General features: G+C 36.2%; 1 protein-coding gene across 2 annotated transcripts in view; it reads left to right on the top strand.

Moving 5' to 3' along the window:
- The window catches only part of PRKD1 (protein kinase D1), a 127411-nt gene that overhangs the window by 52105 nt on the left and 48156 nt on the right, over positions 1 to 27150 (top strand). For both annotated transcript variants that reach the window (XM_021401320.1, XM_021401321.1), the window contains exon 2: positions 15432 to 15570. In XM_021401320.1, coding sequence (XP_021256995.1) covers positions 15432 to 15570 — 139 coding nt within the window. The remainder of the gene's footprint in view (positions 1 to 15431; positions 15571 to 27150) is intronic.

Raw genomic sequence — 27150 nt, 5'->3', positions numbered from 1 at the left:
ACTTCTGTAGAAGAGCAATTACTAGGTGCTTTCGAAAATCCTGTCCTTGGTCATTTTCCCTGTTGAAAATCCACACAGGTCAGACAAGTCTGGCAGTGCATTATATCAATTTTCAAGTGCCTATTTACCACATTGAAGCATAGCAATTAATGATCAATATGTGCTTCTAGTGGAGCATTGGTTCAAGTGAATCAAAGGTGACATAAGCCATGAAGTGTTCTGAACCGTCATTTGTTATTATTGAAGCCATACATTTTGGTGGCTCGGGATAACGTGCTGGATCATTGTACTCAAACCAGTGTATGTTAGAAGTGTTTATAACTTTGTTCTCACAAAATTGTGCATTCATTTCTTTTAAAGGCAAGAAATAATTGAGTTGAAAGTACATGCTGGTAACAAAGCATCTTTAGTTGATAAAACATTTGTTGATGTGAAAGAGAAGCTGCTCAAGAAGAACTAATATAGTATCTATAAAGTACTTTCATAAACATTGCAAGGAAAAAACACAAAGCTTTTCTCTTTGCAGTTGCATAGGATCTGATGCAGTGAAAGGGCTATATTTGTCATAGTCTTGGTTGCACCTCTGCCCTGTATTTCCTGGCTTACTGATGTGTAAGTTGTAGTAAGAACACTGCCACTTGCAGAGAGTCAACACTGCTGAACATAGGAAAGTGCCTATTTTTGTTTTTAAATGATGAGTAAGTATTTTTATGACCACAGTGACCCCCTTCTGTGCTTCATGAGTGTGTGTGGGAGCAGTGAAGGCCTTTTATATGACGTGGTTAGAGAGCATGCAAAGGCAAGCATTTGTGCATGTAGCATCTTGGATTTTCAGTACTGGGCATGGGAAATACTGAGGATCACATGCAAAGGATTTAGAGAATCATCCATCTGCGGCTATTCTGGCTCGGTCAGAGCACTGGCATGTTCTCTGCATTTTGCACTAGCCTGGATTCTGCTGCTTGTGGGGAGGATACTTTGCGGCCTTCTGTGACACTCAAGAAAAATAAATTTGGCCTGAGCCAAATGGATTAAATACAACTGCTTTTGAACCAAAAATGGAATTACTGCTTTTAATTACTTGCCATTTTTTCTTGCCACAATTTTGAAAGCTCATCCAAGAAATTCAGAAGTGTATTTTTCCATTTTGCTAGAAAATTCAAACAGTTTAATTGAAGGAGGCTATCCATGTTGTTCCCTGTTTTGCTTTCTCTGGAAATTAGCGTCCTAGTATTTTTACTCCAGATTTGTAGGTTCACAGAGCTGATGTGATACCTATTTTTCTGCCCCCTTTAGTTATGAACCTTGCTGCCCACTTCTTGCTTCTGTTCCATTGCAAAAAGACTGATAAGGAACACGAAAACTTTTTTCTCTGTAGTATCTGAGATCTTTGCTTAGCTGCTGGTAATACAACCTTGTCCTCCCTGCAGACTTCTGTTGCTAAGGACTTCTTGCATTAATTGTCTGGCTCCTTGCCCCCAGCTGGTGAAGTTCCATGTGGCTGAGACTTTAAGCAAATGAGATTATTTTACAATGACTTGTATGTTATTAGAGCTGAGAAGGATGTCATTATGTGTTAGATGAAGGTCTGAAAAGTTTTCTTAGTTTAGTGTGACAGCTGCCTTTCCCCTGGCAGGAGCAGAATTTCAGCTTTGCTTGTAACCCTCTTCAAAGCATTGTGGCTTGTGCCAAAGTCTTCAGTTTCTTTAGAAAAGGCAGTAAGCCATAATTTCTTTGCTGTAATCAATATACTTTCATTATGGTACTCTGTATGAAATTAGAATGTGAAACGGAGGCTTATTCACTTTTTTAATTTATTTTTAATGTCACTTCCTGCAGCTTTTGAAAGTTAATCTTCAACTTTAATTAAGAAAAAAATATATTTTAGGATTTTCTTTAAACCACTGTAAAGGAGTGGACTCTAAAAAACACTGTTTTTTAAAAAAAATCCAGCATCATTTGCAGAACTCATTTTTGCTGCAGGAAATTATAGTGCCACACAATGAAATAAAATATTTCTAAAAATGCAATGAGTGATGCTTTTTTTGCAAGAAGGCAGGAGGCAGCAATTGAAATTAAATATTTGGAGTCATTATTACTTCATGTGATAGTCAATAAAACACTGTCAATTTTTCTTATAGTAGGAAGGTTTTAATACCATCAAAAAGCACTGGGTGATTTATTTAAAATCCATGATCAGAGGGGGCAGAGCCATGAAAAAATTACAGTCACTTACTGACTCTGAGAGCAATGTGGTCAAACGTCAATCTCAGTGTATGACAAGCAAGATTTATTGAGCATGACATTCTCTAACTGGAAGTATTAAATACTTAAGTATTGGAAGATGAGAGTAGCTAGCTATCAACATAGGTAAACCTGTGTTGAAAATTAGGGATGATGGAGTGTTGTTCAATTCATCTGCTAATGATTTCTAATTCACAAGTCACAGACATACTAAAACCTAAAGCAACTTTTGTCTTGATGTTTAAAAATATTCTTGAGGCAGATTAAACTGTCAAATAATCTGTCAGTACTGGTTAACTGGGGGTGGACTGTATTCACCCACACAGAAATGCAAAATCCTCCCTTGTGAAATGTGGCAACTATGTAAAATTGCAGAGGAGCTGTACACAACCGTACAAGATAAAAAAAGGAAGTATTTAACTAGTTGAACTTCAAATGGGCATTTTGGATAATCAGAAAGGAAAGACACAGGAAAATGACTTACAGAAAAGAATGTTAGACTGTAGGAATGGATCTTACATGATTTATTTTTCTTACTCTGAACTAAAGTAATTTTTTTCTTGTGTCTTTCAGAAGAACCATAGACACAGGGGTAGAAGGACCCAAAAAGCCTGTTGTGAGTGAGGGTCAGCTGTACCGGTGCCATTCTTGTCAGTCTTACCTGTTTTAATAGAAAGAGAGAGATTCCACAGCCTCAAAAGTCATTGCCAGCTTTAAACTATCCTTAATTCTTAATAGGTAACCTAAATCCCTGTTTTGAAAATCCCTTACTGCCTAACAGAACTGTCAAAGATTCCTTTCAACCTGTCATCTTTCCCATAATCATTGCTTGGTTCTGTAGATCTTTCCTTTCACATCACATTTTATAGAACTCTCTTTGGTGCTGTCGTTGGACTGTCTCTGTGCACCCAGAAGTAGACACTGTTACATTAGAACTCTTATCAGTGCCAAAATGAGTGGCAGGATTGTGTCAGTTATCTGGTGTATTAGATACCTGTTTTTTCATCCTGAGATTAAAAAGAAAAATGTGGTTCTGAGAAGAGTCCCAGGAAAGGTGTTAGCTTTCTGTAGCTAGCTTTACTGTGACTGTTGTATGGATTGAGAGTATGGCATTTTGGTAACCTAGCCTGAGAGTCTGGTGTAAGAAATGCCATAATATTTGTCTAAATTAATTCCTTTTCAAAAAGAGCATCTCTTTTAGAAACAAAATCCAATAATGTAGAAATAAAAAAAATATGTTTGTTTTTCAGCAAGTACTTCTTTTAGCTATTTAGAATAAAAAACAAAAATGAAAAGAAATGTTAACAGCAGAATAATTGCTGTGTAATCTAATTCTATATAGGCTCAGCTGTCAGAGATTGGAACTTGCTGTTTCATTGTCTGTGAGGCAGATTAATCAATAGATAATCAGATTTCACTTTCTCATACTGATGCTTATCAAAAATGATCAAATCAAATCCTAACCTTCCATTGGAAATGAAACAGGTCAAACTCTTGCTGTCACCTATGGGAAAGCATGTCTTCCAGCTCCTTAATTATTCCACCATTCTTCCCTGAGTTTGTTCTTGAGTGTCCTAGTTTGAAATGTAAATAATGGTATGAATACAGATTTCCAGTTGCAGTTATTTCAGTGCCAAAAGCAGGGGTAATAAATCTATATGCTTCTTTGATATTCCTCAGTTCATGGCGTAAGCAGTTTACTGAGATTTTGTGTGGTTACCCAGTACATTAGCAAAATTTAGCATTTTTTTTTCAGAGTCCCTTTTCAGACTGCCTACGTCCTATGTTTTCAGGGGCCTGATGCATTATTTTACAAAGTCTGACTTTGTGTTTCTGTTAATCTATGCTTATACAGTCTCCTCATTAAATTACCAACTTAGCTGTTTTATCTGTAACCCAAGATAGAGGAAAGAACTATTGTTTGACTACCAAGTTATTATTTGATTAACTTTATAGCTTTTGTTACATTACTTTGAGAAGGCTACAGTTCTGCAAGTTGTTGTTTCCATTTTTAAAAGCCAACACATCAGTTCCCTTGCTCTCAGTTGCTCCAGAAGACAACTATTACCTTTACAGCTGTTCCAATTTGCCAGTATTTTAAATTTGCCAATAGAAGTGTGCAGCTTCAGAGTGTCCTCTTCAACATCCATAGCAACAAATGTTAGAATAGACACTGTTTGATCATTGCAAGACATTAATACGTAACACTGAATTCTTCCAAATGTGTTGAACAAATAAAGTGCTGGATGTTTATAGGTGGTAGAATTGCTGTGTTTCTTTTTTTATTCCTAAAGTATTAGGAAATCTTTAACAAACCTTCACTAAGCTGACAGTGATATTTCTGTACATCTTCTGGCTTCCTTTAGTGGTTTCACAGAACTCATAAGTTTCTTTTTATGTGTCATGGTTTTATGATTTTCGGTTATTGGTATTCCACATCATAACATCATGTAGTGGATGTACCTAGTTCTCAGAAGAGAAGGACTACTACAGTCCCCACGGTACTTTGCTCCTTTGTTACCATTTTCCAGCCGGAGGAAAAAGATAAAAGCTCACAGTATAAAAACTTGCAGATCACGAGACCTCGTCCCTTTTTACGCCCGTCTCTCGTCTTGGCAGTACCTTGCTCTCCAGCCATCTTATCGTCGGTAGTAGAGTAAGGCCTACCTTGATTTTGGGACATTCTCTCTCTCTGCATTGGATTTATCAGCTTAAATTGTAATTATATTGTATTATAGTGTGTTGTTTTGCATTCCGATATTTTATTTAGTAAATTAGTTTGTTTCTCCTCAGATTGTTGCCGCTGTTCTTTGCTCTCAGGGCCATCTCCCTACCCTTTTCCCCTTTCCCCTTTTCCCGGGATGTGGGCCCTTGGGTCCCCCGTCCCCTTTGTCACGGAATCGGGCCTAACGCCTGTAAACCGTTGACATTATGTCTGTTACTATCAACTTTATGTTTGGAACGTTATATGCCTGTATATACAAGATAGCTCCTTTCTCAACATGGCATTTCCTGTGTTGTACATTTATTTTATGAAGTCCGTGAACAATTAACCTTAAGGCTTGTTCATGGGCTTCTGTTTTAATGATTTTCCTAGTTTGCCCTCTAAACGTTTTTGGTTCCGTGAAGATGTTAATAAACTGACAGAAGGCTTAAACATTCATTGAATCTTTATGTCTGAGTGTCCTGAGATGTTTTCCTTGCAGTCCATTGTTATAAAAGGCTGTATTTTATGCAAATTGAAACACAGCAACTACAAGCATTTTTATGTGCTGAGAGTATGTTTGGAGCAGGCGATCTTAATTTCAGTCTTTGCTCTCAAGGAAGGTTGTTTTTGTTTAGTTGTTGTTGTTTTTTTTTTAAATATCTCTTAACTGTTCAGTTTCTATTGAGTGCCCAGCACAGAAACTTTGTTGTGATCTATTTGTGATCCCATCATCTTTCAGTAGTTTTGATTTCCTTAGTGTTCTTGTCCATGAATAAGATGCTGTTCTAAAGTTGTACAATCTGACTTGGAAAATTTGTGGTGAGAAGCCCATGAAACTTAATGCTTCCTGAGTGGCTTTCTTGATGTGTACTTCAGTCAAAGTGATAGGAAGTTCTGCTTTTTCAGGAAGAAGCTATGAATTTAGATGTGCTTTAACTGAAAGAGTAACTGTTTAGAAGAGGTTTGTTTCCTGTTTCTTGAAAAAAAAAAATATATCCTTAGGCAATTAAGTGAGCTGACAAAAGGAATTGAAGAGTTGGTTAGAAGCAGAAAAGAGTTATAAGAAAGTAGGAGTGAGCTCTAGATATTTCCCTTATAACAGCTCTTACCTCATGCACAGTAACTTCGGCTGAATTTAAGTAGCATGTTTGTTGAGCAGTTTCTAAGAAGATTCACGACAGCTGTTTTATGTCTGTTCAGGTTAATTATAAACCTGAATGAGTCCCCTGAATTGATGTAATACTTGCTCAGAGATACCTAAAACACATCTGGTTGTAGACACTTGCAGCTTTTTTTTTTAAAGTAATACATAGAAATGACTCTTGAATTGGTTTCCGTTTATGTTCTCGTTCTGTTCTTACATTAGGATTTTGTTTTCCCAGGCATAATGTATGTTAGAGAATTAGTAAGACTGCAGCTTCAGAAAAAATGAATTTGTGTGAGCAAGGGATTCTTTAGTCACTGTGTTTAAGTCTTTCTTGTTTAAAGTAACTAGAAAAAATATATTGTTAGTGATTCATCACCCTGCTTCTGCCTATTCCCTGAAGGGCATGAAAGTTTCTGCTCCAGTTCTCAGCATCCTTGGTGAGAACTTCTGCAATCTGTTCACGAAGCAGCTCTGTAAGTGGATGCCTGTCAGCAGCATGACACTGATACTGTCACGTTCTGCTCTTAAACATTTCACAGGGAACTCCGCAGTTCTGTAGCACAGCGGGCAGTATTGGGCTGCACAGAGCACATACACAGGAATGGTGTGAGCCTTCCTGTTGAGGTCAACACGTTGCCCTAGAAAGGGCATTGAGACATTAGTGGGTCAGTGTTAATAGAACATTGCTCCTGAACTTAAGACAGGAAATAACAGAGACGCATAAACTTGATGCTTAGAGCTTGCCCCAGGCACTTTATCTCAATGCAATTTTTCAGGGAAATTGCACAGCATACACAGATGTGGTGCATGTGTGCAGCAATTGAAAAGATCAGTACAATTGAAAAGACATTACAAAGAGATATAATGACAGAAGGACTAGCACAATAGAAAAGTGTTATAAAGGAAGGGAAGAAGATTTCTCACCCATCTGTGAAGATCTAGGTTCAGAAGGAAAAGCTTCATTGAAGAGAGATCTCCAGAAAGAGATCCTTCCTTAAGCGGCAGTCAGCCCTTAAATGAGGCCTAAGAAGGGGTGGAGCTTGGTGGAACTTCTGGTCACACTGGTGAATTGCCTTCACCTGTGTTCCCAGGGCTGACTGGGTCTTTTCTCCAGGTGCTCAATCAGTGGTTCAGGCTGTGACTCAGCAGTTCCCATACAATGTGATAATACTTTTTGCTACAACAGGATGTAAAGACCTGTTTTTCTGAGTCTCATTGTTTTGTGTTTATTATCATAACTTTTCTAAATATTTATGTTGGATTAATCACTTAATATACCTGATAGTGAGGTCAGCTACGCAAGCATGTTCTGATTTGCCTCGCACATTTACTTCCTTTTAGAATATTTTTGTGACAGTTATTTGACTGTTTCCTCAATGCCTGAATTATTCTTGGACTTACTCCTTCACTATGCCTGCTTGACTCAGCTGGTAGTCCTTGCATGGTATTAGTGAAAATCGATTTCCAAGAAATAGCAAACATATTTTTGGTAATGCATTATATGCAGTAATTCAAAAAGAAATACTTTCACTCAATGAAAAATAAATCCAGTCTTTTTAATAGAAATGGAGAAAGTGATGAGTGTCTTGTTGTAGCACAAATAAAGTTACATTAGTTATTCTACAGATCTCTTTTGTTTTGGAGAGAAGGGTTATTGTTTAAGACTTTTTATGTTTAATGCAGTAAGTGGAGGGCTGATACTTGAGAGCAGCCACTTGCCAGCTGCAGTTCAGGAGCAAAGAGAAAAAAAATTATTTTTCTTTCTGTTTCTCAAAATCTTTAGAGCTACAATGCCAGGCCTCAGGATTTACAAAGTCAAAGATTTTACCGAAGCTTTCAATTGTAACCACACAAGTAAAATTTAACTACCTTTTTGATCCATGTTTCTGATGTGACAACATTGCTTTCTATTTGCTCTCAGAAAAAATAACATAGATTAGACAAAAAAGAAAAAAAACACCCATACTGTTGTTAAGAAGCCCTTGTTCCCTTGTTTTGACTATCTGCTCACCGTTGGGAAAAGTGGGAGTTTTTAAATACTGCAGACTAGCAGCTTGAGTAATGTAGTGTGTGCTGAGTATGTTTGGCAAGGAGCAGTTTGAGTGGTGGAAGGCTGGCAGCCTCACAGCAGCAGGAGGCATAGGTAGCAGGGAGGAGTTTGGAAATACTGTGCAGGAAGCAACCCCTTCCTTGGATGACTGCAGGGAACAACCTGTTCTGGAAGAGGCTGACCAAAATGTATCTTGGAGGTCAGGCTCTACAAAACAGCCATCCTTCTATGTTTCTTCAGAGCCATGCTTCATTTGTTTCACAAATATTTCCGTGAGGGAGCTCAGCTGTGCTCTTCGTTTGTGGTTGCTGCTGGAAATTCCACTGATGGCAACTGGGAAAAAAATTGGAGTTTGGGGCCAATTCCAGTCAGCGCATGTGAGCAAAGTGTTCTCTTTTTGATCTGTGTAGTATGTAGAAATCTGATTCTTGCAGCAAACTGCTGCAGCAAACAGCATTAGCAAAATATTTGTGTTATTTGAAATACTGTTTAGATTATGTAATGATACCAAGTTTGCTCCTTCCTGAAATTCCACTCGGAAAAGGCTTATTAACTTCTGTGCTGCAGGTGTCTCATTATGCTTTATAGAACCTTATAGAACATCTACAAAGATTGTAGATTAAAAAAAATAAAATAGAAGAATAAAAACTATATAGCAAATAGGGAGTGATGCTTCCTATATACAAGGATTTAGTAAAGCAACTTCACTGCTTTTAGGAAAGGTCCAAATGGCAAAGGCTCTCTGAGTTTATATCTGCATTTGTAAATTGACCAAAAAATGAGAACACAAGTTTAAGTACTGGTCCAAAATCATGTAAGCGTTTTAGTTGTTTAATAGCATGTTTCCCAATACAGTTTGAACCATGCTGAATCGCGCTCTTGCAGTATGACTTCATCCATACACGATTTGCATCCTAGCTCAGGATCTGCTGAAAATAAGCAATGGGAATGCAGTCCCCCTGCTTCTGGGGGAAAGAGTTCAACTTCATGGCAGTGAGCCCTTTCACCCAGCCTCATCACTGGAGAATGATTCCTGCCTGGCTGAGTGGGAATCATCTTAGAAATTTCTTCTTAGCTGAGCAATTAGATCAGGAGTAAATCTTTTAGGGGGTCATGGAGGCAAAAAGGAAGCAAGGACCCATAGTGTTGTTCCTTTTCACCACTTGAACCCTCATAAAACTGGCTCCTTGTGGCTATTCTCTATCCTTAAGGCTCACTCCTAATTCTGAGTCATCATTACATGTTTTCTTTGTTTGAGTCTTTCCTGTGCTTCTGTTCTAAGCATTCTGAGGTCATCTCTTTTGTAATGCTTCCTAAACCTTTCTGGGTTTCTTCTATTTTGTTACCTTTTCAGTGCGAGATCTTTGCTCTTCAATCATTTGTCTTCTTTTCTGCACTTTTGACAAACAGGCTTGGCCTAAGCCTGACTTGCACAGTCCTGCAATGTGGGTACTGTCAACACCATATCAGTACGACTGTGTGTATTTTCTGGTACTTTTCTGTGCAAGTGAAAGCTCAGTGGTAGGGAAAAAGAAGAAAAAAAGGGAAGAAAGGAAAAATAAATCATCAGTTATTGCCTATCTGTGCTATTTGGCTGCCAGGCAGGTGCAAAGGCAATAACTGGAAGGTTCTAGAGAGATTCAGCACGTCAGAGATTTCAGATATGGAGCCTGGAGTTCCCTGGCTTAGGAGGGGGTTCCACTGCTGCTGGAGCACACACCAACTTCAATCTTTACTTGGGTGTTGCTGCATATATGTCACCTGGCTGTAGTGTGAACTTCTATTTATGTTTGTAGTAACAGTAGTGCTGAATGTGAAGAAAGTCTTTGTAGTAAATACTAACCAGTGTTTCTTAAAGCAAAACCATGAAGTATTTTGGTGTTTTCATTCTGCATAAAATAAAGACTAATACTTTCATAATAGTTTTGAGTTTGGAAAATAGAGCCTCTTAAAAATCTCTTGAGTTTCTCAAGTAGGTTAACAGTGACTCCCACAATTAAGTGAGAATTCAGGCAGTTCTCTTGACCAAAAATTCTTTGCTTTTTAGGATAATTAATTTAGAGAAAGGAAATCCTGACTTTTAAAAATACAGTGCATTGTTATTTTTAGAATGTAGTGTTTTAGTTTGGTTAGTATGATTGTTTCAAAAATGTTATATATTATTATTTTTAATTTTTTTTAAATGACTGAAGGTAGGATTTTATTATTATTATTTTAAATGTTACAGTTAGGTCCACAACCTTGGTTAGGCTAGGTCAACAAACATTCAGCATGACTCAAATTCTCCACATGCTGTGAAGATACTGTTTAGCCCTCAGCCCTTCTGTGTTCTGGACCACTATCTTTGTGCTGTGAGAGACTTCCAGCTTTTATCAAGGTTCTTGTTGGTTGTATGACATTCACTAAGGACTTGTCTAAAAGGAAGTTCTGCAGAAATCTAACTAATTTAGAAGGAAAAAAAAACGGCTATAGCTAAAAAAAAGATGTAGCTCAACTTACTGAAGACTGAAAAAAGGAGACTTTTTACTTCATAGAATAAAGCAATACACATTAGTCCTTACAATAAATGTGCAAAATTGTAGTAAAATGATCACAGTGACATACTTTTTCTATTAGATTCCATTAGTATGCATCAGTGTTTAGAGTACTTGTTTTCCAGATTGTACAAATATAGTACTTCCATATAAAAAACTTTATTTCTCAGAAAGTTTTCATTTGAGATGCCTGGTGTGCTAATCTTTGAAATTCTTTAAACATAACTGATAAGAGAGTTATACTTCCATGAGACAGTTTCACCTTTCCTTTTAAATATTTCATGGAGGAATGCAGTTCAACTTGTGTCTATGTGTGTATGGATGTATGCCATTGAAATTAAAGATTGATACAACAGATAATGGATTAAGTGAGTACTCCAAATTTGAGGCACTAGTTATAAAAATTAATGTCTGCAATTTTTTTACTATTACTTGAAGTCTTTAAATAAACGTCTGGAATCTGTGAAATCAAGTGACTTCTTATTGGTAAAGTCTTTTGGTGGATTTTTTCTTAGGTATTTACTGTTGCTAAGGATAAAAACACTTCAGTGACTACTGTCACTTTGATATGTGCTGAGGAAGGATTTGTGCCAAGTGTCGTCTTGTCCTGTGATTTCTGGGTAATCTGCAGCTGTAGTACCCACAAATGGAAGAACATCAAATTATTTCTAGTGATACTGACCAGCAGATTTTTTTCATCTGAAAGGACTATTCACTTTTTTTGAAGTCTCATAGTTAGAGAACAGTTAAATGGTATTTTCAGGAAATGAAAGAAGTATACAAGTTCAGTCTGCTTATGAGTGATTTCAGATACTAGTGTTGTTTCCTGTTTTGTGTTTTTTTCTTTTTTTACCTAAGTAGCTGCTACAATATGACATAAAACAAATTCTATATAAATGTTTAGATGAGTTCCTAAGGCTAAACATCCAGAATAAATGTCCATTATCCTTTTACCAGATAATACACTTCTGATATGATAACATTACAGTTCTTGTAAGGAGAAATTATTTACAAAATATGAGAAAAACATTGTTGAATAATCAGGAATTGAAATGCTGAAAACTGATACTTAGGTCTTTGTTGTTGAAATTTTTAAAAGTCAACTTTGTTAGGGTAGTCACAACTTTTGAGGTGTCATACAATACTTGCATATACATTTTACTTCCTGAGGAGGATGTAATTAATTAAAGTATTATTAAAATAATCTCAGTCAGTGAATGATTACCTCATCTGCATTCAGTAAGTATTAATCATCCAAATGCTAATAAACTAACAGTATCAAAATCCCCACTATCCAACACTAAATGTATTGTATTCAGAATTGCAATACATTGGTAATCATTACAATAATGAAGTACAGTTCTTAATAGAACATTTTGTTTTCTAATTTAAAGTGGACTATTAAGAAATAACTTGTGGCTTCATTCAGGAACACTGTGTTCTCAGAATTGCCCAAACTTCAGTTGCCCTCTGCAATCCATGCAAGCTGATTTTTAAATGCAGATGATCAGTAAATTACAAGTTTTCCTTCTCAAGCTGTTTGAAATCAATTTGACTCTATCGCAAGTAGATTCAAATTATGACATAATTGTTTGTCTCAGTGAATGCTATTTTAGACCAATGTCTAAACCCTTTTATCCTGCAAGCTTTTATGTGTGTGCTTTATAAGCAGTTACACTGATCTGTAGCTAATATAAGTTAATTCAGTGCAACTTTTCAGGGCACAGAATTCAAGTTTTCTTAAGCCTGAAGTCTTAAGCCTGGTCATCTTATTGACTGCCAGTGTTGTTTCTTCGTGAGAGCAATTTATTTTTGACATGTCACCGGCAGCGTTATGAAAAACAGTGTATTTTATTTGTTTGTTTGCTTGTTTGTTTTGCAGAAAAGTGTGTTACAGTAATCTGATAATTGTTGGCAGTATTACCTTTACAACAGTACACTGCAAACTGGTAATCACTAACATAGAATGAGCAAATGATACAGTGCTTCCATTTTAAGTTGACTGCAATGACAGACATTTTTAACAATAATGAATGACATCTACATTGCAAAGTTGGGCAACATATATTGCTCATGTAGCAACGTATAAATCTGGTATGTCTTCTGAGGATAGTTTGTATTATAATTCTACAGTATTTTTCCTTGTATCAGTTATATTTGATTTAGTAAATTAATGAACAAAGCCTGTGGGTATGTAATAGTTTAATTCACTAACTCTCAAGTTCTGTTTGCTCTTGCACTTCAAAAATTTTCATTTTAAAATGTTCATTTGCAAAAAATCTTTCCCGTTTTTCTAAATTTCAAAATACATTTCAGGTATGTTCACTTATGAATCTACCCATCATTTATACTAATTAAGTTTTTCCTGGGATTCAAAATAACGAAGTGCAGCATCTCATAATCACCTTATTCCTTGCCATGTTTTATAGTGTTTAAAATAACAAATTTTGTATTTTTGTCATGTGTTACTTCAAATATACAGCTGAATTGTGGCAATTTAACAAACTATTTTGCTGTTAAGTTCATTTATCCTGCCTCAATTATAAATTAATGCAACCTAGATTAAATCACATTAAAAACAGTTTAAGCTGATGCATTGATTTCACACTTGGAGGAAGTAAGCAATGTGTATATGAATAGATGTGCTATCTTAATCACTACTAATGCCTTGAAAAGCATCCAGAAATAAACAATTTGCTCACACCATATAAACAACTTTGCTGTGTCCTGATTCTTAAGGAAACATTCTATTTCCATGTTATAGCATTTTCTGTGATTATTTCATTCCTGGTAATTCCATTTAAGCATCTCGTATAGTATTAAAGGGCTTTTAACAGTGTTGAGAATGTCTAATTCTGTCATTGTTAGGTAGCTTTTAGTTAGTTCAACTCTAGATAGCTTTTAGGTGGCTTTGACATGTATACATTTCCCATTTTCCTCTGTATTTGGCAAAAAAAAAAATGCTATTTATAGTGTTGTAGTACCAAGCAATGTGTTGGCTTTTTGTTTACTTTTGTTTGTGCTTATCAACATTATTGTTGGCAGGGAAAAGCTTAGCTGAGGGAATATTTTTGTTGCTGTTGCAACAGTTGGTCCTTACACAATGTTTTATTTGGAGAACTGCACCATCAAAATAGTTTTTTAGGTGATAGAGTAGCTTATGCTGGGAAAACTAACTTGAACCCTGCAAATAACTTTCGCATAGATTTATTTTTATTAAGATAGTCGTTGAGTTCTTTTCTCTTCAGAATATAATAAGTATTGCCTTAAAATTTATACACACACAGATAATGCATGCAGTACAGAAAATACGTTTTATAGTTAGATACAAATTGAGGTAAAATTAAAAGGGCAAATGGAATGGGAATATAATGAGAGAGGGGAAAAAAGTCCTAATGGATTTAAAGGGAAATGCCTGTACTATCTCTGAAATACAGTGAAATATGAAAATTCTATCAGTGTTTGAATGAGGTCATAAATGGCTGTTTTGTAATATGTTTTTCATTTTACAGTGCTTCCAAATAAGAAAATTCCCTTGGTCTTCAGCTCCATCAGGCTTTTGCTTTCAGCTCAATGCTCCTGCATACTATACAGTGTGAAAGAAAAACTGTTGATCACTTTTCATTTTTCTTCTCTAAGTATTTAGTTTTTAGGAATATATATTCTATGAAATAAAGAAAATTTAATTATGAAAAGGTCTGGATTCTGCTGCCAAAACACCTAAACTGTGATTGAAAGTCTCTGGCATAGCATGCCCTGTGCTGCTTCATTGCAAGGCATTTCTGAAAGGTCCAAAAAGAAAAAAAAGAGAACATATTTTTTTAGATGAGCTTTGTCCAAAAGTCAATGAGAAGGAATGTGTGCTATTACAAGAAATTACATGCTTATCTATATATCCTTATTTAGAAATAATTAGATTTTAAACTTTATTATAGGAAAACAACCAATTGATAAATGCAATAAAACTTATCGAGAGGTTCATAACTTTATTTATTGAAGTTATTAATTTTCTATCCAGTATTTAACATTTGAGGAATAAACAAGAAACCCCCAGTGACAACATCTCAGTGAACTGATGCTGTGTAAGCTTTGGATTATATTGCTATGAAACTGGATGTTAAAAAAATATTTTAAGGAGAAAAATTTGAAAGAACCAATACAATTAAGAAGATGTGGGTTTTTTTCTTTTTTTTTTTTTTAAGAATGTAATAATTTAAGGCTGACACAGAATGAATGAAGGTGTTAAGCGACATACTTTAGTCTCAAGAAATGACTGTTATCTAATGACATTGCTTAGGTGTTGTATCTTAGGTAGAGCTGGAAATTATTTTTGATGGCCTTCAGACATCATTTTACCACTTATCTTTGTACAGATCATAGGGCTATGGAATAATGTCGATTGGTGGAAGTTCTCCAGTCCAGTAACTTTCTCCACCAGGATCTAATCAAGTTGCTTGTGAACTTGTCTTTGAAAAGACATCAAGTAAGGGATGGACTTATTTTTCTCCCATTTGCTAATGGATACCACACTAGCTGCAGACAAAAAAAAAGGCAAACGTGCTTACATGGGTGGCAGAAAAGTCATTTTCAGAATACAGCAGTAAATATTGCCATATATGGAAAAACGTTCACTTTTGTTTTGTACAAGTGTGAACAATGGTCTACTCTGCCCTGAAAATTAATTATATTAATTGTATTTTACAGTTTTGTGTTTTTACCGTTTAGTAATATTCAGGTTTGTATTTGCAGTTTCCTGAGTGTGGTTTCTACGGAATGTATGATAAAATTCTTCTCTTCCGCCATGACCCTACCTCTGAAAACATTCTCCAATTGGTGAAATCAGCTGGAGATATCCAAGAAGGAGACTTAGTTGAAGTTGTCTTATCAGGTAACTAAAAAAAATGAAAATGATTGTCATACTTGCACAACTGAAGGCATCCACAGTGTTCTTGTCCCAGTTTGGATCCAAGGAAAGGGAAATTTTGCATGTATGGATTTTCACCTATAATGGATCAAAATCTTCATGGATGTGTATGTGCCATATATATTGTCATTATATGCCTATTAATTTTTGAATTTGTCTGTTCTTGTTGCATAGTATACTTTTTGACAGCTTGACTTTGTCCATATTACTAGTTGAGCAACAGGTTAATTTCAATAAGCAATGTGAAAAATGTTAGGTCTGCATTTTCAGAGGGAAGTCATCCAGTGGGGCAGCACAATCTTTTTCAAAGAAGCACAACAGAAAAAAAATATAACAAAAACAACATTTTAACATTTACTTAATTAACACAATAACTTGAAAATTAGAATTGATCTTAAGATGTCTTGCATAATGTATCAACAATTTAACATGTAATTGGGTATACTACACGTTTTTCTCGTAGTCTGTTAATTGAAGTGTCTAATTCATAGTTACCTGTGTAGGAATTATCGATGCTATTTTTACTAATAGTGACCTGGTTCCCTTTAAAATAAGGATTTTTAGCTTTTATCTTATATGAGATACAGCAAAATGTCTATTGGAAGTAGAGCAGATGCTTTTTCACAGCCTTTCATAGCAATGTCTTTCAGGACTGCTCTGATTCTTTGTATGATTACCTGATTTTAAAAAGTAAGGGGAAAATTTTAATTCTAGATGTGGTAGTAAATATATATTATTTGTGGATGACTGTACTGGATGTCAGTAATCTCTATTTCATATATTCCATTTAAAATAACCACTCCAGATCAATAAATCAAATGAAGTTGTAAGGAGTTTAGTATTTCATTTGTTGCATTGTTTTTATGAGTTTGAAATGGAGACAACATATCCTCCAGTTTAACAAAATTAGGCAAGTAGCTGTTGAAATCTTCAAGAGAACTGTACTACTTGAGGTCATTATGGGATTCATGCTTTTATTTTGTGGGTGATGCAACTCTCTAAAGAAGTGGTCAAGCACAAGCAACTCTGCAATGTTTAGAAGGCTATTAAAGCAATATTGTGTGAAAATGTGGGTGGTTCTTACAATTGTACAAGGCTTGGATAAGCTTTATAAAAATAGATTATATAGAGTGCTGGCTGAAACTGAATTTAATTTCACAGAGTAGTGTTGTTCTGTGTTCCAGTAATCAAATTTTAGATAAAGGCAAATCCCCGAAGTATACTGTTACATACCTACATAACTGTTGCATGTCTCCCAGTAACTGTTACACAGCTGTTGACAGTATTGATCAGCTGTATCATTTTATCTTCTTTCATTATATTTTCTTAAAATTAAGTTATTGGTGCACAGATATGCTAGATAAATATTTGAAGACTAGTACATAACGTTGCATGAAATTAGTTTAAGTTGCATAAGATAGGGTGATGGAATATGGTTGTGGAGTCTCCTTCTCTGGATGCCTACCTGTGCAACCTGGTCTAGGGAGCCTGCTTTGGCAGGGGAGTTGGACTAGATAATCTCAGGAGGTCCCTTCCAGCCCCTACATTTCTGTGATTCTGTGAATTCCCATAGTAAAATTTAATTAGAGGACTAGGGGAGAAAAGGCATCTCAGAGAAGCCTAGGAAACTGTTAGCAAACACAGATATTCACTTTAGCATGTGACAGGCACCAACTGAAATTATTTATAGTCCAAGATGTCCTACAACTACAGTGAGTTTGTCAATCTCCTACATGTTTCTTTTACTCACTCTGGGGCATGTCATGTGCCCCTGTCAAAAAACAAAGAGTGCATTTTCTGCCTCTGAGAAGTCATAGCCTGAATTTCAGTAGGGGAGAGAACATGTACAATTGTATTCAAAGTTCTTGAAATAAGAAGCTTGATCCTATTGACATACAATTGATTAGTTATCTGCCCACAATGTTATTAATCACAACTTATGTTTAGAAAGTATTTATTTGTTCCTCAGTATTAGTCTATAAAATACTTCATTAGAGAATTGCAGAATGGTTATGGTTGGAAGGGACAGACCTCAGGAGATTACCTGGTCAAACCCCTTTGCTCAAGCAGGGTTAGCTAGATCAGGTTGCTCAGAAGGCATGTCTAGTTGGGCTTTGAGTATCTCCAGAGACAGATTTCTCAGTGTCTGGCTGCCTCTTCCTGTGTTTGATCGTCAAGTGTTTTATTTTAAGCTTACATTATAAATGTCTGAACAGAATATACATGTTCTGTAAATTCAGGGTTTGAGGAAACTATTTTTGAATAGCAAGCCTGAAAAAGGAAGTAGAATATAATGTTGCTAATGCTACAGCTTTGCTGCTGAAAACTACATGCTGTTGGTAAACAGCCTTTGAAGCACAGATATCTGATGTCAAAAGCTATACTGTTCCACTGCATTCATTTTTTATTGCACAAATCAATATTGGCCAGTGGAGAAAAAGCTGAACTGTCAGTACTTATGCTATGGGATTACATAATATGTTTTCATAGTACTTTATGTAATTAAAAAATCTTCTACCAAGGCTACACAATCTGTGGTTATTACATATATTTTTTTAATTTTCATATTCTATTTATTTTCTTGACAGTTTAAGGAGTAGTAATTAAGATCATCTTCTGGTTTGGACCTTATACTGCATGTTCTTGAGAGAGACAAAAAGTTACATAGAAAAATTTGTAGTTGAGAAGAGTGTAACTGAAGCACTTCAGTCCATTTTAGGGAAGAAAATTGTACCTGCTGACGTCAAATAATATAACTGACACAGTTTGTGGAAGAGCTAGAATTTTCTGGTGAAAGGCATGAAATTTAATCACCTCAGAATGCAGCACCTGTTGTGCTTTTATATATCATAATGAACATTATTACTTGCATTTTACATTGGTGCATTATGCAGTTGGGATTTTAATGGAATATAAGAATCATGCAGCTCACAAAACAACTGGTGGGTGTCTGTCTGCTGGCTGTCCCACAGGAGAAAAACACAGACTGCTAGGGTCAGCTGACTGAGCTCTGCTCCGTGCCAATATAAATTCTGGCATTTTGGAGGCAAAATGTCAGATGTTATGAGAGGGGAAGGAAAAGTTACAAACTCAAGGGAAAAAGAGAACTTTCATTATGAACATTAGTAGCCCTCATAAGTACAGTTTTATTTTTATCTTATAAAAGGTTTTCTTCCTTTTGTTTTATGTATTTTTAAAGTATCATCTGTTTTAATGCTCTGTTTCATTTGACTGTATGGGATTCCAATAATGTTTGTATAGGAGATATGGGGACACATAAGAAATGATTTGCTTAAAACCACCAATTTGTTTGTTAAACCCAGATGGTTGAATGGGCTACAGTCATTTATGCGCATTGAGCCGTATCACTAATGCCATTCTATCAGTAATGTACGTCTTGCCACGCTGCTGTTATATTAGCTATACATTTTCTATTCCGTTTCTTCTTCAAATTGTTAGAAAAGTATTCCTGGTCTCCTCATGCACAAAAGGGGAAGTCCTTTGCTAGTGCTGTGGAAATCTCCACTGATGTGTTCACTGAACCTAACATTTACTTAACAGTTAAATTGCATTGCAGACTGAAAAAAGATCAAAATCTTTGGAGAAAGGATTTTTATTGAGCTTTATTTGTAGGAAGGATTCCTTCTGAGTAGAATACTCTAGAAAACTAGCAAGCAGCCCAAACCAGGGAGCAAGACACAGAAGCTGCAAAGTTATAATCAAAGGTAGTTGTAAATGAGCAGTCATTCATTCATAAATACCGAAAGGAAGAGAAACCACGTGCTGCAGCTTTTGCACTCTCTTTCTCTAAAATGCACTCTTCTGGTCTGCTCAAGAAGAGGAAGTGAATTTCATGTAAGGTGATCTTCAGTTGAAAAACGTTCTTCAGTCTTAGTATGATTAAGCAGAATTAGCTACAAGCTTGAACTGGATCAATTAAAAAGGTATATTCCACTGACAAAATAGAGGAGGCAAATGTGAATCATCAAAATGCAATATCCTGTTCTGATAAACTGTATTCTTTAGCTTTACTCCTGATTGAAGCATTTTAGTACTCTTTTGATTAGCCTTTAAAAATTATATATTTCAACTGCCATTTATTAGTGCCAGTAAAGAAATATTGATTATTGAGGGGTACAAACTTTCATATCATTTCTTTCTGGAGATGTTAAGTAGTTAAAAACTTGAATCAGGTTTTTACATAAAGTTGATACTGGAGATCCAAATTGTAGATGAGTTAACTTGTTTCTGAAATGAAGGCCGCCGTGTATGCATCAGTTACTATTTCAACATCTCTGTAGATGCAACCACCAGCACTTTATCTGTGTATTTGTGACCTTTTTCAGATGAACTGTGTTTGCTTTTTTTTCCCATAAATGGAAGTATGTCCTCTGTACAGGAAGCTAGCAAACGGGAGATGCTGTGCTCCTGTGCACTGACTCTTTCTGAGTTCCATTATTCCAGGCCTTGAAAGGAAACAATTACTTTAGACGCCTTCAGGCTTATGTTCATACCAGCATAATTTATGTCTTATGCTATACCTTGTTCAGGAAGGTTTATTAAAAACATCTGTGTTAATTTGTCAATGTTTGGTCATATGTTATATAGAGGTTAAAATATCTATTTACAGTTTTAATTTGAATTTGCTTATAAAAAGTTTTTTTTACTGAGGCAAAATTACACTGGGTTGTAAGAGGTCTTTGCCAGCCAGTGGAAGGCAGAAGATGAAATATTAGTGAGAATTAGTGGAATGTACTTCATCTGCTTGCTGTGAGCAGTCATGCTCAACTTGGCAGGATTCCTGAAGTAATAAAACCAAATAGCAACTCTTTAATGTTCCCTTGCTGAGCTGATGAGGGCAGGAATTGATCCACTGCTTTTGTAAGAAGCTGTTTCTGTTTTAATATCCCATAGATGTTGCACATCTGATCATTATTTGCTGACATTTTATTTGGATCCAGTACAGTTTATACTGTCTTGTATATGAGAAAATATTTTGACCTGAATAAGCTCTGCAGATAACTAAGTAATTATCTTCAGCATATTTATATTTATTTCCTACTTTTTTTCCACTAGTCAAAACATGAAACAGGGATTTTTATGCTAAGCAAAAAACTCTTTGATTCATCACGTTTTTTTTTATTATTATTTGATACATTTTCTTGACATTTACATTGACTAAAATAAGGGTAACCCACTTGGAATAACTTGTCCATCAGAGGAGCTTTGTTGTTAACCTATCAACAGGGTATTCTGTCCTCCTTGAAGGTATATCAGGAAAATAACTGCTGTTAGGAGAATCTCTCTAGTTTTTCAGTCTCTCTGAATTCATGATCTTAGTAGTTCATTTCTCCACTAGGTTTCAAATGAAGTATGGCTTATGTAAAATATACATCTTTCAATATCACTACTAAACTCACTGAATTTAGTTTACTTGGCTGACTGCCATCTTTGTATTTTGTGAGGGCAAATAGAAATACACAGTCTATATTCCTGTCCAGTGAATGATATCTGCAATCCTTTATGGTGGATACATGACTTCTTTCAGGAACAGCTTGAGGTTTGTAGCTAAAGCAGGTCTGAGCACAAACAAGCAAACATACTTCCCTTGAGGAATATTAACAGTTTGAAATGGAAACTAAGGAACAGATTCAGAAACTGATACAAGTTGCAATCTGTTTTTGTACCTGAATCAACACTGGAGAGTTTGTCATTCTGACTGTGAAATGTAAGTCATTCTTTCTCTAAATGAGGCCTTGAGAATGTTTCTGTTATCCTAGCTAGCTAGTGTGTGACTTGTTGCCTCAGAGAAGTTTGGAGAGCTTGCCTGCCTCTCGGAACATGAAAACTCATTTCACTGTTTTTTTGGTGGAGGAGGTTTTACTTCAGGGGTTATGTTTGTTCCCTGGTTTTGTTGTTTTGTGGCTTCCTCCTCTTCTTGAATCCAGTACCTGCTTACTCGTTTCCTTTAAAAATGACAGAATTACAGTCTCATAATGTCTCCTTACATGGAAGTCATTTTCCAAGACTACAGTGGTTTTTCTCATCTGTCAGTTCTTCTCTCTTACTATAGCTCTTTTTAGGTTGATCTCTCAGAAACTGAACACAATGTCAAGTGAGGAATATTGGTGTCAGCATTTCCCAGCGTTTATTTCAATCTCATTTCATTTTGTGGATAGGTGAAATCCTAGATAAACCAGTAAGTCATCAGCAACAGTTTTGTGTTCAGTGGGGCAACTGTATATTCTCTAAATATTCTGCTTTTTTTTTTTTTCTTGACTTTTTTTGACTGGGCATTGGAGATTCACACTGAGTCATTCTTGAATTTTTTTTAATACATTAAAAACAGACAAAAAAAAAAAAAACATCCACCACCAACAATGATCAAACTATTTCTAGCAATAATTCATTATTTTTTCCAGGTTATGTCATCTTGGACATTTGATGTACAAATTGTCCATTTGCTTCACTTGGTTATGTTTTCCAGTCATATCCTAGAAAATATTAAAATGGGGATGAAAATACTCAATGATTATTTACAGTCATACTTCTGTTCCTTTTCTCTGATGGTCTGAGGTCTTTAAAAGACTTATTAGTCAGGCATAGACTATACTGACTCCTGGGATACCCTGATAGCTATGTGGCCTTCTAACTAGGTTTCATGCACCTGATCACCACCCTCTTGGCCCAGCAGTTTGGGGCAGCAATTCCCCTCACTGTCTGTTCATCCAGCCCATACAACAATGACTTCAATATGAGCATTTTGCAGGAGGCAATGTCAAAAGCCTTACTGAAGCTGGGTTAGACAATATCCACAGCTCTTCTTTTGTATACCAAGTCAGTCATTTAGTTACAGAATTTTATCTTCTTGGTCATGTATGACTTACCCTTGGTGAATTCTTGCTGACTTCTCATGACTTGCTTGTCATTTATGTGCCTGGAAATGGTTTACAGCAGGCATGTCCAATCCATGGGCTGCATGAAGCCCAGCACAGACCTCACCCTGCTGTCATGCCATCATGGGGGCAGCTCTTCCCCACCAAGTGTCCAAGCCCAGCCCTGTGCACACACCTATCACTCATCAACAATCAAAACATAAGTGTGCTATTAACACTGTCTTATCTGAAACCAGGGCAAGGGGAGGGCACAGTGCAGTGCTAAATAAAGTTATGGCAAATAAGTTTATGCATTTTGATACATTGGCTAAACACAGCCCTCTAAACAGTGAAAAATGTGCAGCCTTGCTCTTGTTTTTCATAAAGGAACTTGAGAACGGATTTCAAGATTACAAAAAAAATCATCAATTTTTTGTTATACTTGCATCTCCATTTTCAGTTGTCATAGATACATTACCTGAAAGTGTTCACACTGAATGTATGGAGTTGCATAGTAGAAGACTCATAGTATTTACTTTATTATATTAAATTATATCCAACTATAGAAAAGGAGCGAGAGGCTGTTTGTTTGCTTTTTTTTTAATTTGCAACTATTCTTTATTACCAGTAGCCAGAGTTCATTTTGAGCACTGAATTCAGTAAACTTACACATTTTGTTTTCCTGTGCTAAATTAACATATCTGCAGTATAACTTTATGATTAAAGCAGCCTGAATCCGTGAGCTAAGATATTTTTCCACTTGGGTGAAAAATGAGTAAATTCATAAAGAAAGGATTCTGTGCTGGGATTTCAAATTAAAGTTAAACCTACTGTGCTGTATAGGTTGTAGTTTTAAAATTGTGGAATCATTTCCAAATAAGAGTATATTATAAGTGAGCTTTTAAAATTGAGAATATAAAGATGAATACAGCATGTTGACTCAATTCGTGTTATTTTTTTATTAAATCTCTTTATAAAAGTCTGAGCTAGCACTAGATGAACTATTCCAAATGGTTTACTAGCTCCTGGGGTTTATTGCTTAAATCTCACATCATGTGCGAGACAGTACAAACAACAACCTGTTTTGTATGTGGATACTGGGATTTATTTAAGAACCAGGGAGATTAGAGCTTTTACTTCATTTGGATGTCTCCTAGGCTTGCTCACTTGCTTCTCCTCCCAGCCTTATGCCCACTAGCTCCCCACTGCCCCTCCAAGCAGAGAGATAGCTGCTGGCCTGGGAAGGTGGGACACAAAGTTCTCTTGTTTCCTGCTGTGCCACTGCTTGCATCTCCCAGTCTTAGTTATCACCAGTGAGAATGTGTGAATGTCCCTTGGCCTCCGTCTTCCTGAACTCTGGGATCATGCCTCATTCCCAGCATCTTACTTGTAGGCAGAATATTTACCCTCTTGTTTCCAGGTGCACTTTGTCCTGTGACTACTACTTTTGGGGGACCTTACTCTTCCACCTCCTCTTACTGCACTACCAAGCTCACATTTTTTTCCAATCTAACTAGTCCACATGCAGGAATGTAACATATAAACAACGTTGTATTTCTTGTTTTCTGTCTCCTTATTACTGGGAGATTTAGGTTGTTCCACTTTTACACAGTTCTGGCACTATCAAAATTTGTAACCTGCCCCTACTAGTTGCAGCTAGTAAGCTGCAGAATTTTTCTTGAGAGTTCAGAGTTCTGTTGTAGACATTTATCTCCCTCATTTGGCAGCAAATTACCTGCCAACTGTTAACATTAATAATTTAAGCTATTTTTCACCTAAAGCATTGGGATAAAAGCAAAAATACGTAGGAAAAAGGAAAAGAAAAAAAAAAACAGCTTATTGGGTTTTCCTGCATATAAAACTTGAATTACTTCCAGAAAGTGCATTAGCTCTGAATTTTCCTTATCCAGCCTTCCTTTTCTCAGATGAGAAAAAATAAACAGAGTGTTTAAAAATTTGTTATGTCTATTTTTTAGGAAGTTTTAATTTTCATATATTGGAGTCTTGAAAATCTTAGTTTTATTTTTAAACCAGATATTGAGATAGAGATCAGAGGTCAAATCTTTGGCTTGTTTGAACTCCTAGCAATCTGCTGGCTGTGGTGGAACTCTCTTAGACTTTCATTGATTACCAGAATGGAGTTTCAGAAAGAGTAAAAGGCTCTCCTGTCTCTTAGCCCTGTGAAATCATACAGATGTCTATTACTTGTTATGGCTTTAGCAGTGCTTGAAGTTGAATAGTGTGCAAGGGCATTTAATTTTTAAGTGGTGAATGTCAGCAGTTCTCGTAGCAAAAGACTCAGTTAAGAGTGCCTGTGGGAAGTCAGTGGGATACATTACTTTTAAAGGCATTCCAAATGGAAGAGGGTAGCAGGGGAATGTCTACTTTTCATAGTTGTAAGATATTACTGATTGTGTAGTTGATGTTTTCTTAGGCCATGAGAGGTGTGGATGCTAGACAAAAGTTCCCATTACACAAAGCTGTGTTGCTCAAAATAGCAGGATCTCACCTCTGCTAATAGTTCAAGCCCTTCTGGATTTGGAACTCAAAGTCATCAGTAAATCATTTGCCTCTCTCTGAAAGCAGGCCTTGCCTCTATGGGTTGCAGTGGCTTCTTGTTCTCATTCCCGGCTGTAATGACTGATAGATCTGCTCCTGAGCCCTGAACAGGGAGCACTAGCCACTAACAGCCAAGTCATTAACAGACTTGATGAAACTGTCTTGTCAAACTGTTCTAGTTTCGATGTCTGTGTTTTGGTGATATTAGGAATGCTTAAATAGATAATGAAAAGCTATTCTGAGAATTAATAGCATTACAACATCATTTAAGAACATAATATTGCAAACTTATCTGCAGAGTAATTGGTTTGTCAGCATACAATAATAGGCACATTTGGAGCCGATTCTTTTTTTTAGTATGCAATTTTACACACAGTCTGAATGTTGCCTTCACAGCAACAGTGTTCTGTTAAAGAATGAAGGTACCCTAACATGACAGAAACTTTCTTTTGTTAATAAGAAAGGTCTCTGTTTAATTTGAAACATGTACATATCATTCTCTTTGTCAGCAGGGCTTTTTTCAGTGCATAACACAGGAGTATTCTGAAAGTTAAAACTTTGCTTGTTAGTAGTTATATGAAAGCATTTCTAGACATGTCAATTTAGACAATTACAAGTTGAAAATTTATGGAAGAAATTTAAAACAATCTCATCAATATACTAGTAGTTAGTTGTTCTGGTGTTGCACACTCTGAAAATCTAAGCTACGCTAAGTTTAGCCATAGAAAGTTGACACAGCTACGTTGCAGAACAATAAGGGAAAGTGCAAAGAGGATAGTGCCATGCTTTTTTTCAGTGGTGCCCAGTGCCAGGAAATGGGACAAACTGGGACAGAATAGGTTCCACCAGAACCTGTTTACTGTTCAGGTGATGGAGCACTTGCATAGACTGCCCAGAGGGTCTGTGAAGTCTCCTCCTTGGAGATATTCAAAAGCCATCTGAACATGGATGTGGCTGTAAGTGTCCCTGCTTGAACAGGGAAGCTGGAGAAGATGACCTGCAAAGACCCTTCCAACCTGAACTGTTCTGTGATTCTGATTCTGTGAACTTTATATGTTTATACAGATTAAAGATGTGGGCAACTTTCTAGTTAACATACTTCTTCTAAAGTAAGGTCTATACACATAATAGTTTCAATGAATAGTGCTGTGAAATAACACCATTTCATTAGACAAAAAACTAGAATGCTTTCTGGAGAGCCTGATGAGAACACATAAATCTGAAGCCTGGAAAAATATTGTTTTGCATGAAGGATTAAAATTCAAAATGTTTTCATGCCTTTAAGCACAGTACAACATTGCCAAAAGTTCAAATTAAGGGGAAAAAATGTTGGTATGTTTTCTTCTTATTTCTAGATTCTTTAGTATTCGTTAAATTTAAAGCTTTCTTAGAATCATATAAATGTCCTCCCCATCTTTCATTTTTGAATGTTTATGTTTTCAGTATAAAATGATATATTTAAAAGTTCCAGTTACTTAGTCAAGAGGGATAAAATGAAGAGTAAGAATGGTATTTATCACTGCTCATCTTCTCTCGATAACACAGGAAGTATCCTAGAACTTACCTTTTCAACCAACAGGCTGGTGTTCCTCATCTATTAGTCTGACATTAATTTCAGTTTCTTGCTGACCTGTCAGTGGTGATGCCTGAGAGGCTTTAGGCTCGTGAGTGAGTGCTCTAGCAGCAATTTGTTGGAATGCTGATCTGCACTCCTTTGTATGCCAGCCTAAAAACCTTGTACGTGGTCAGGACCCAGCAGTCTTTCATTGTTCCCTGAAATGATTTCCTGCCTTTCCATGCTTTGTCTTTATTTTCTGGTACGTTGCATTCACATGGACCCTTCATTACTAACTCATGGTCTCTTGTTGCTGCAGAAGTACAGTTCAGGTACTCTTAAGAGTACATGCTTAGGTAGACAGTTTTGCCAGACAGCTCATCGCTGCTGAGATTTAACTCTTGTGTGTACTTAGTGTTGTAGCTAATACAACACTATGGCAGCTGTGAGGGTGAGTACCTGTATGGGAACTGCTGAGTCATGGCCTGAACCACTGATTGAGCACCTGGAGGAAAGACCCAGTCAGCCCTGGGAGCACAGGTGAAGGCAATTCAC

The sequence above is a fragment of the Numida meleagris genome, chromosome 6, assembly GCF_002078875.1.
Source record: "Numida meleagris isolate 19003 breed g44 Domestic line chromosome 6, NumMel1.0, whole genome shotgun sequence".
In the NCBI taxonomy this organism is placed as follows: Eukaryota; Metazoa; Chordata; class Aves; order Galliformes; family Numididae; genus Numida; species Numida meleagris.
The sequence above is the reverse complement of the archived record's forward strand: the minus strand, read 5'-3'. Positions and strand labels throughout refer to the sequence as shown.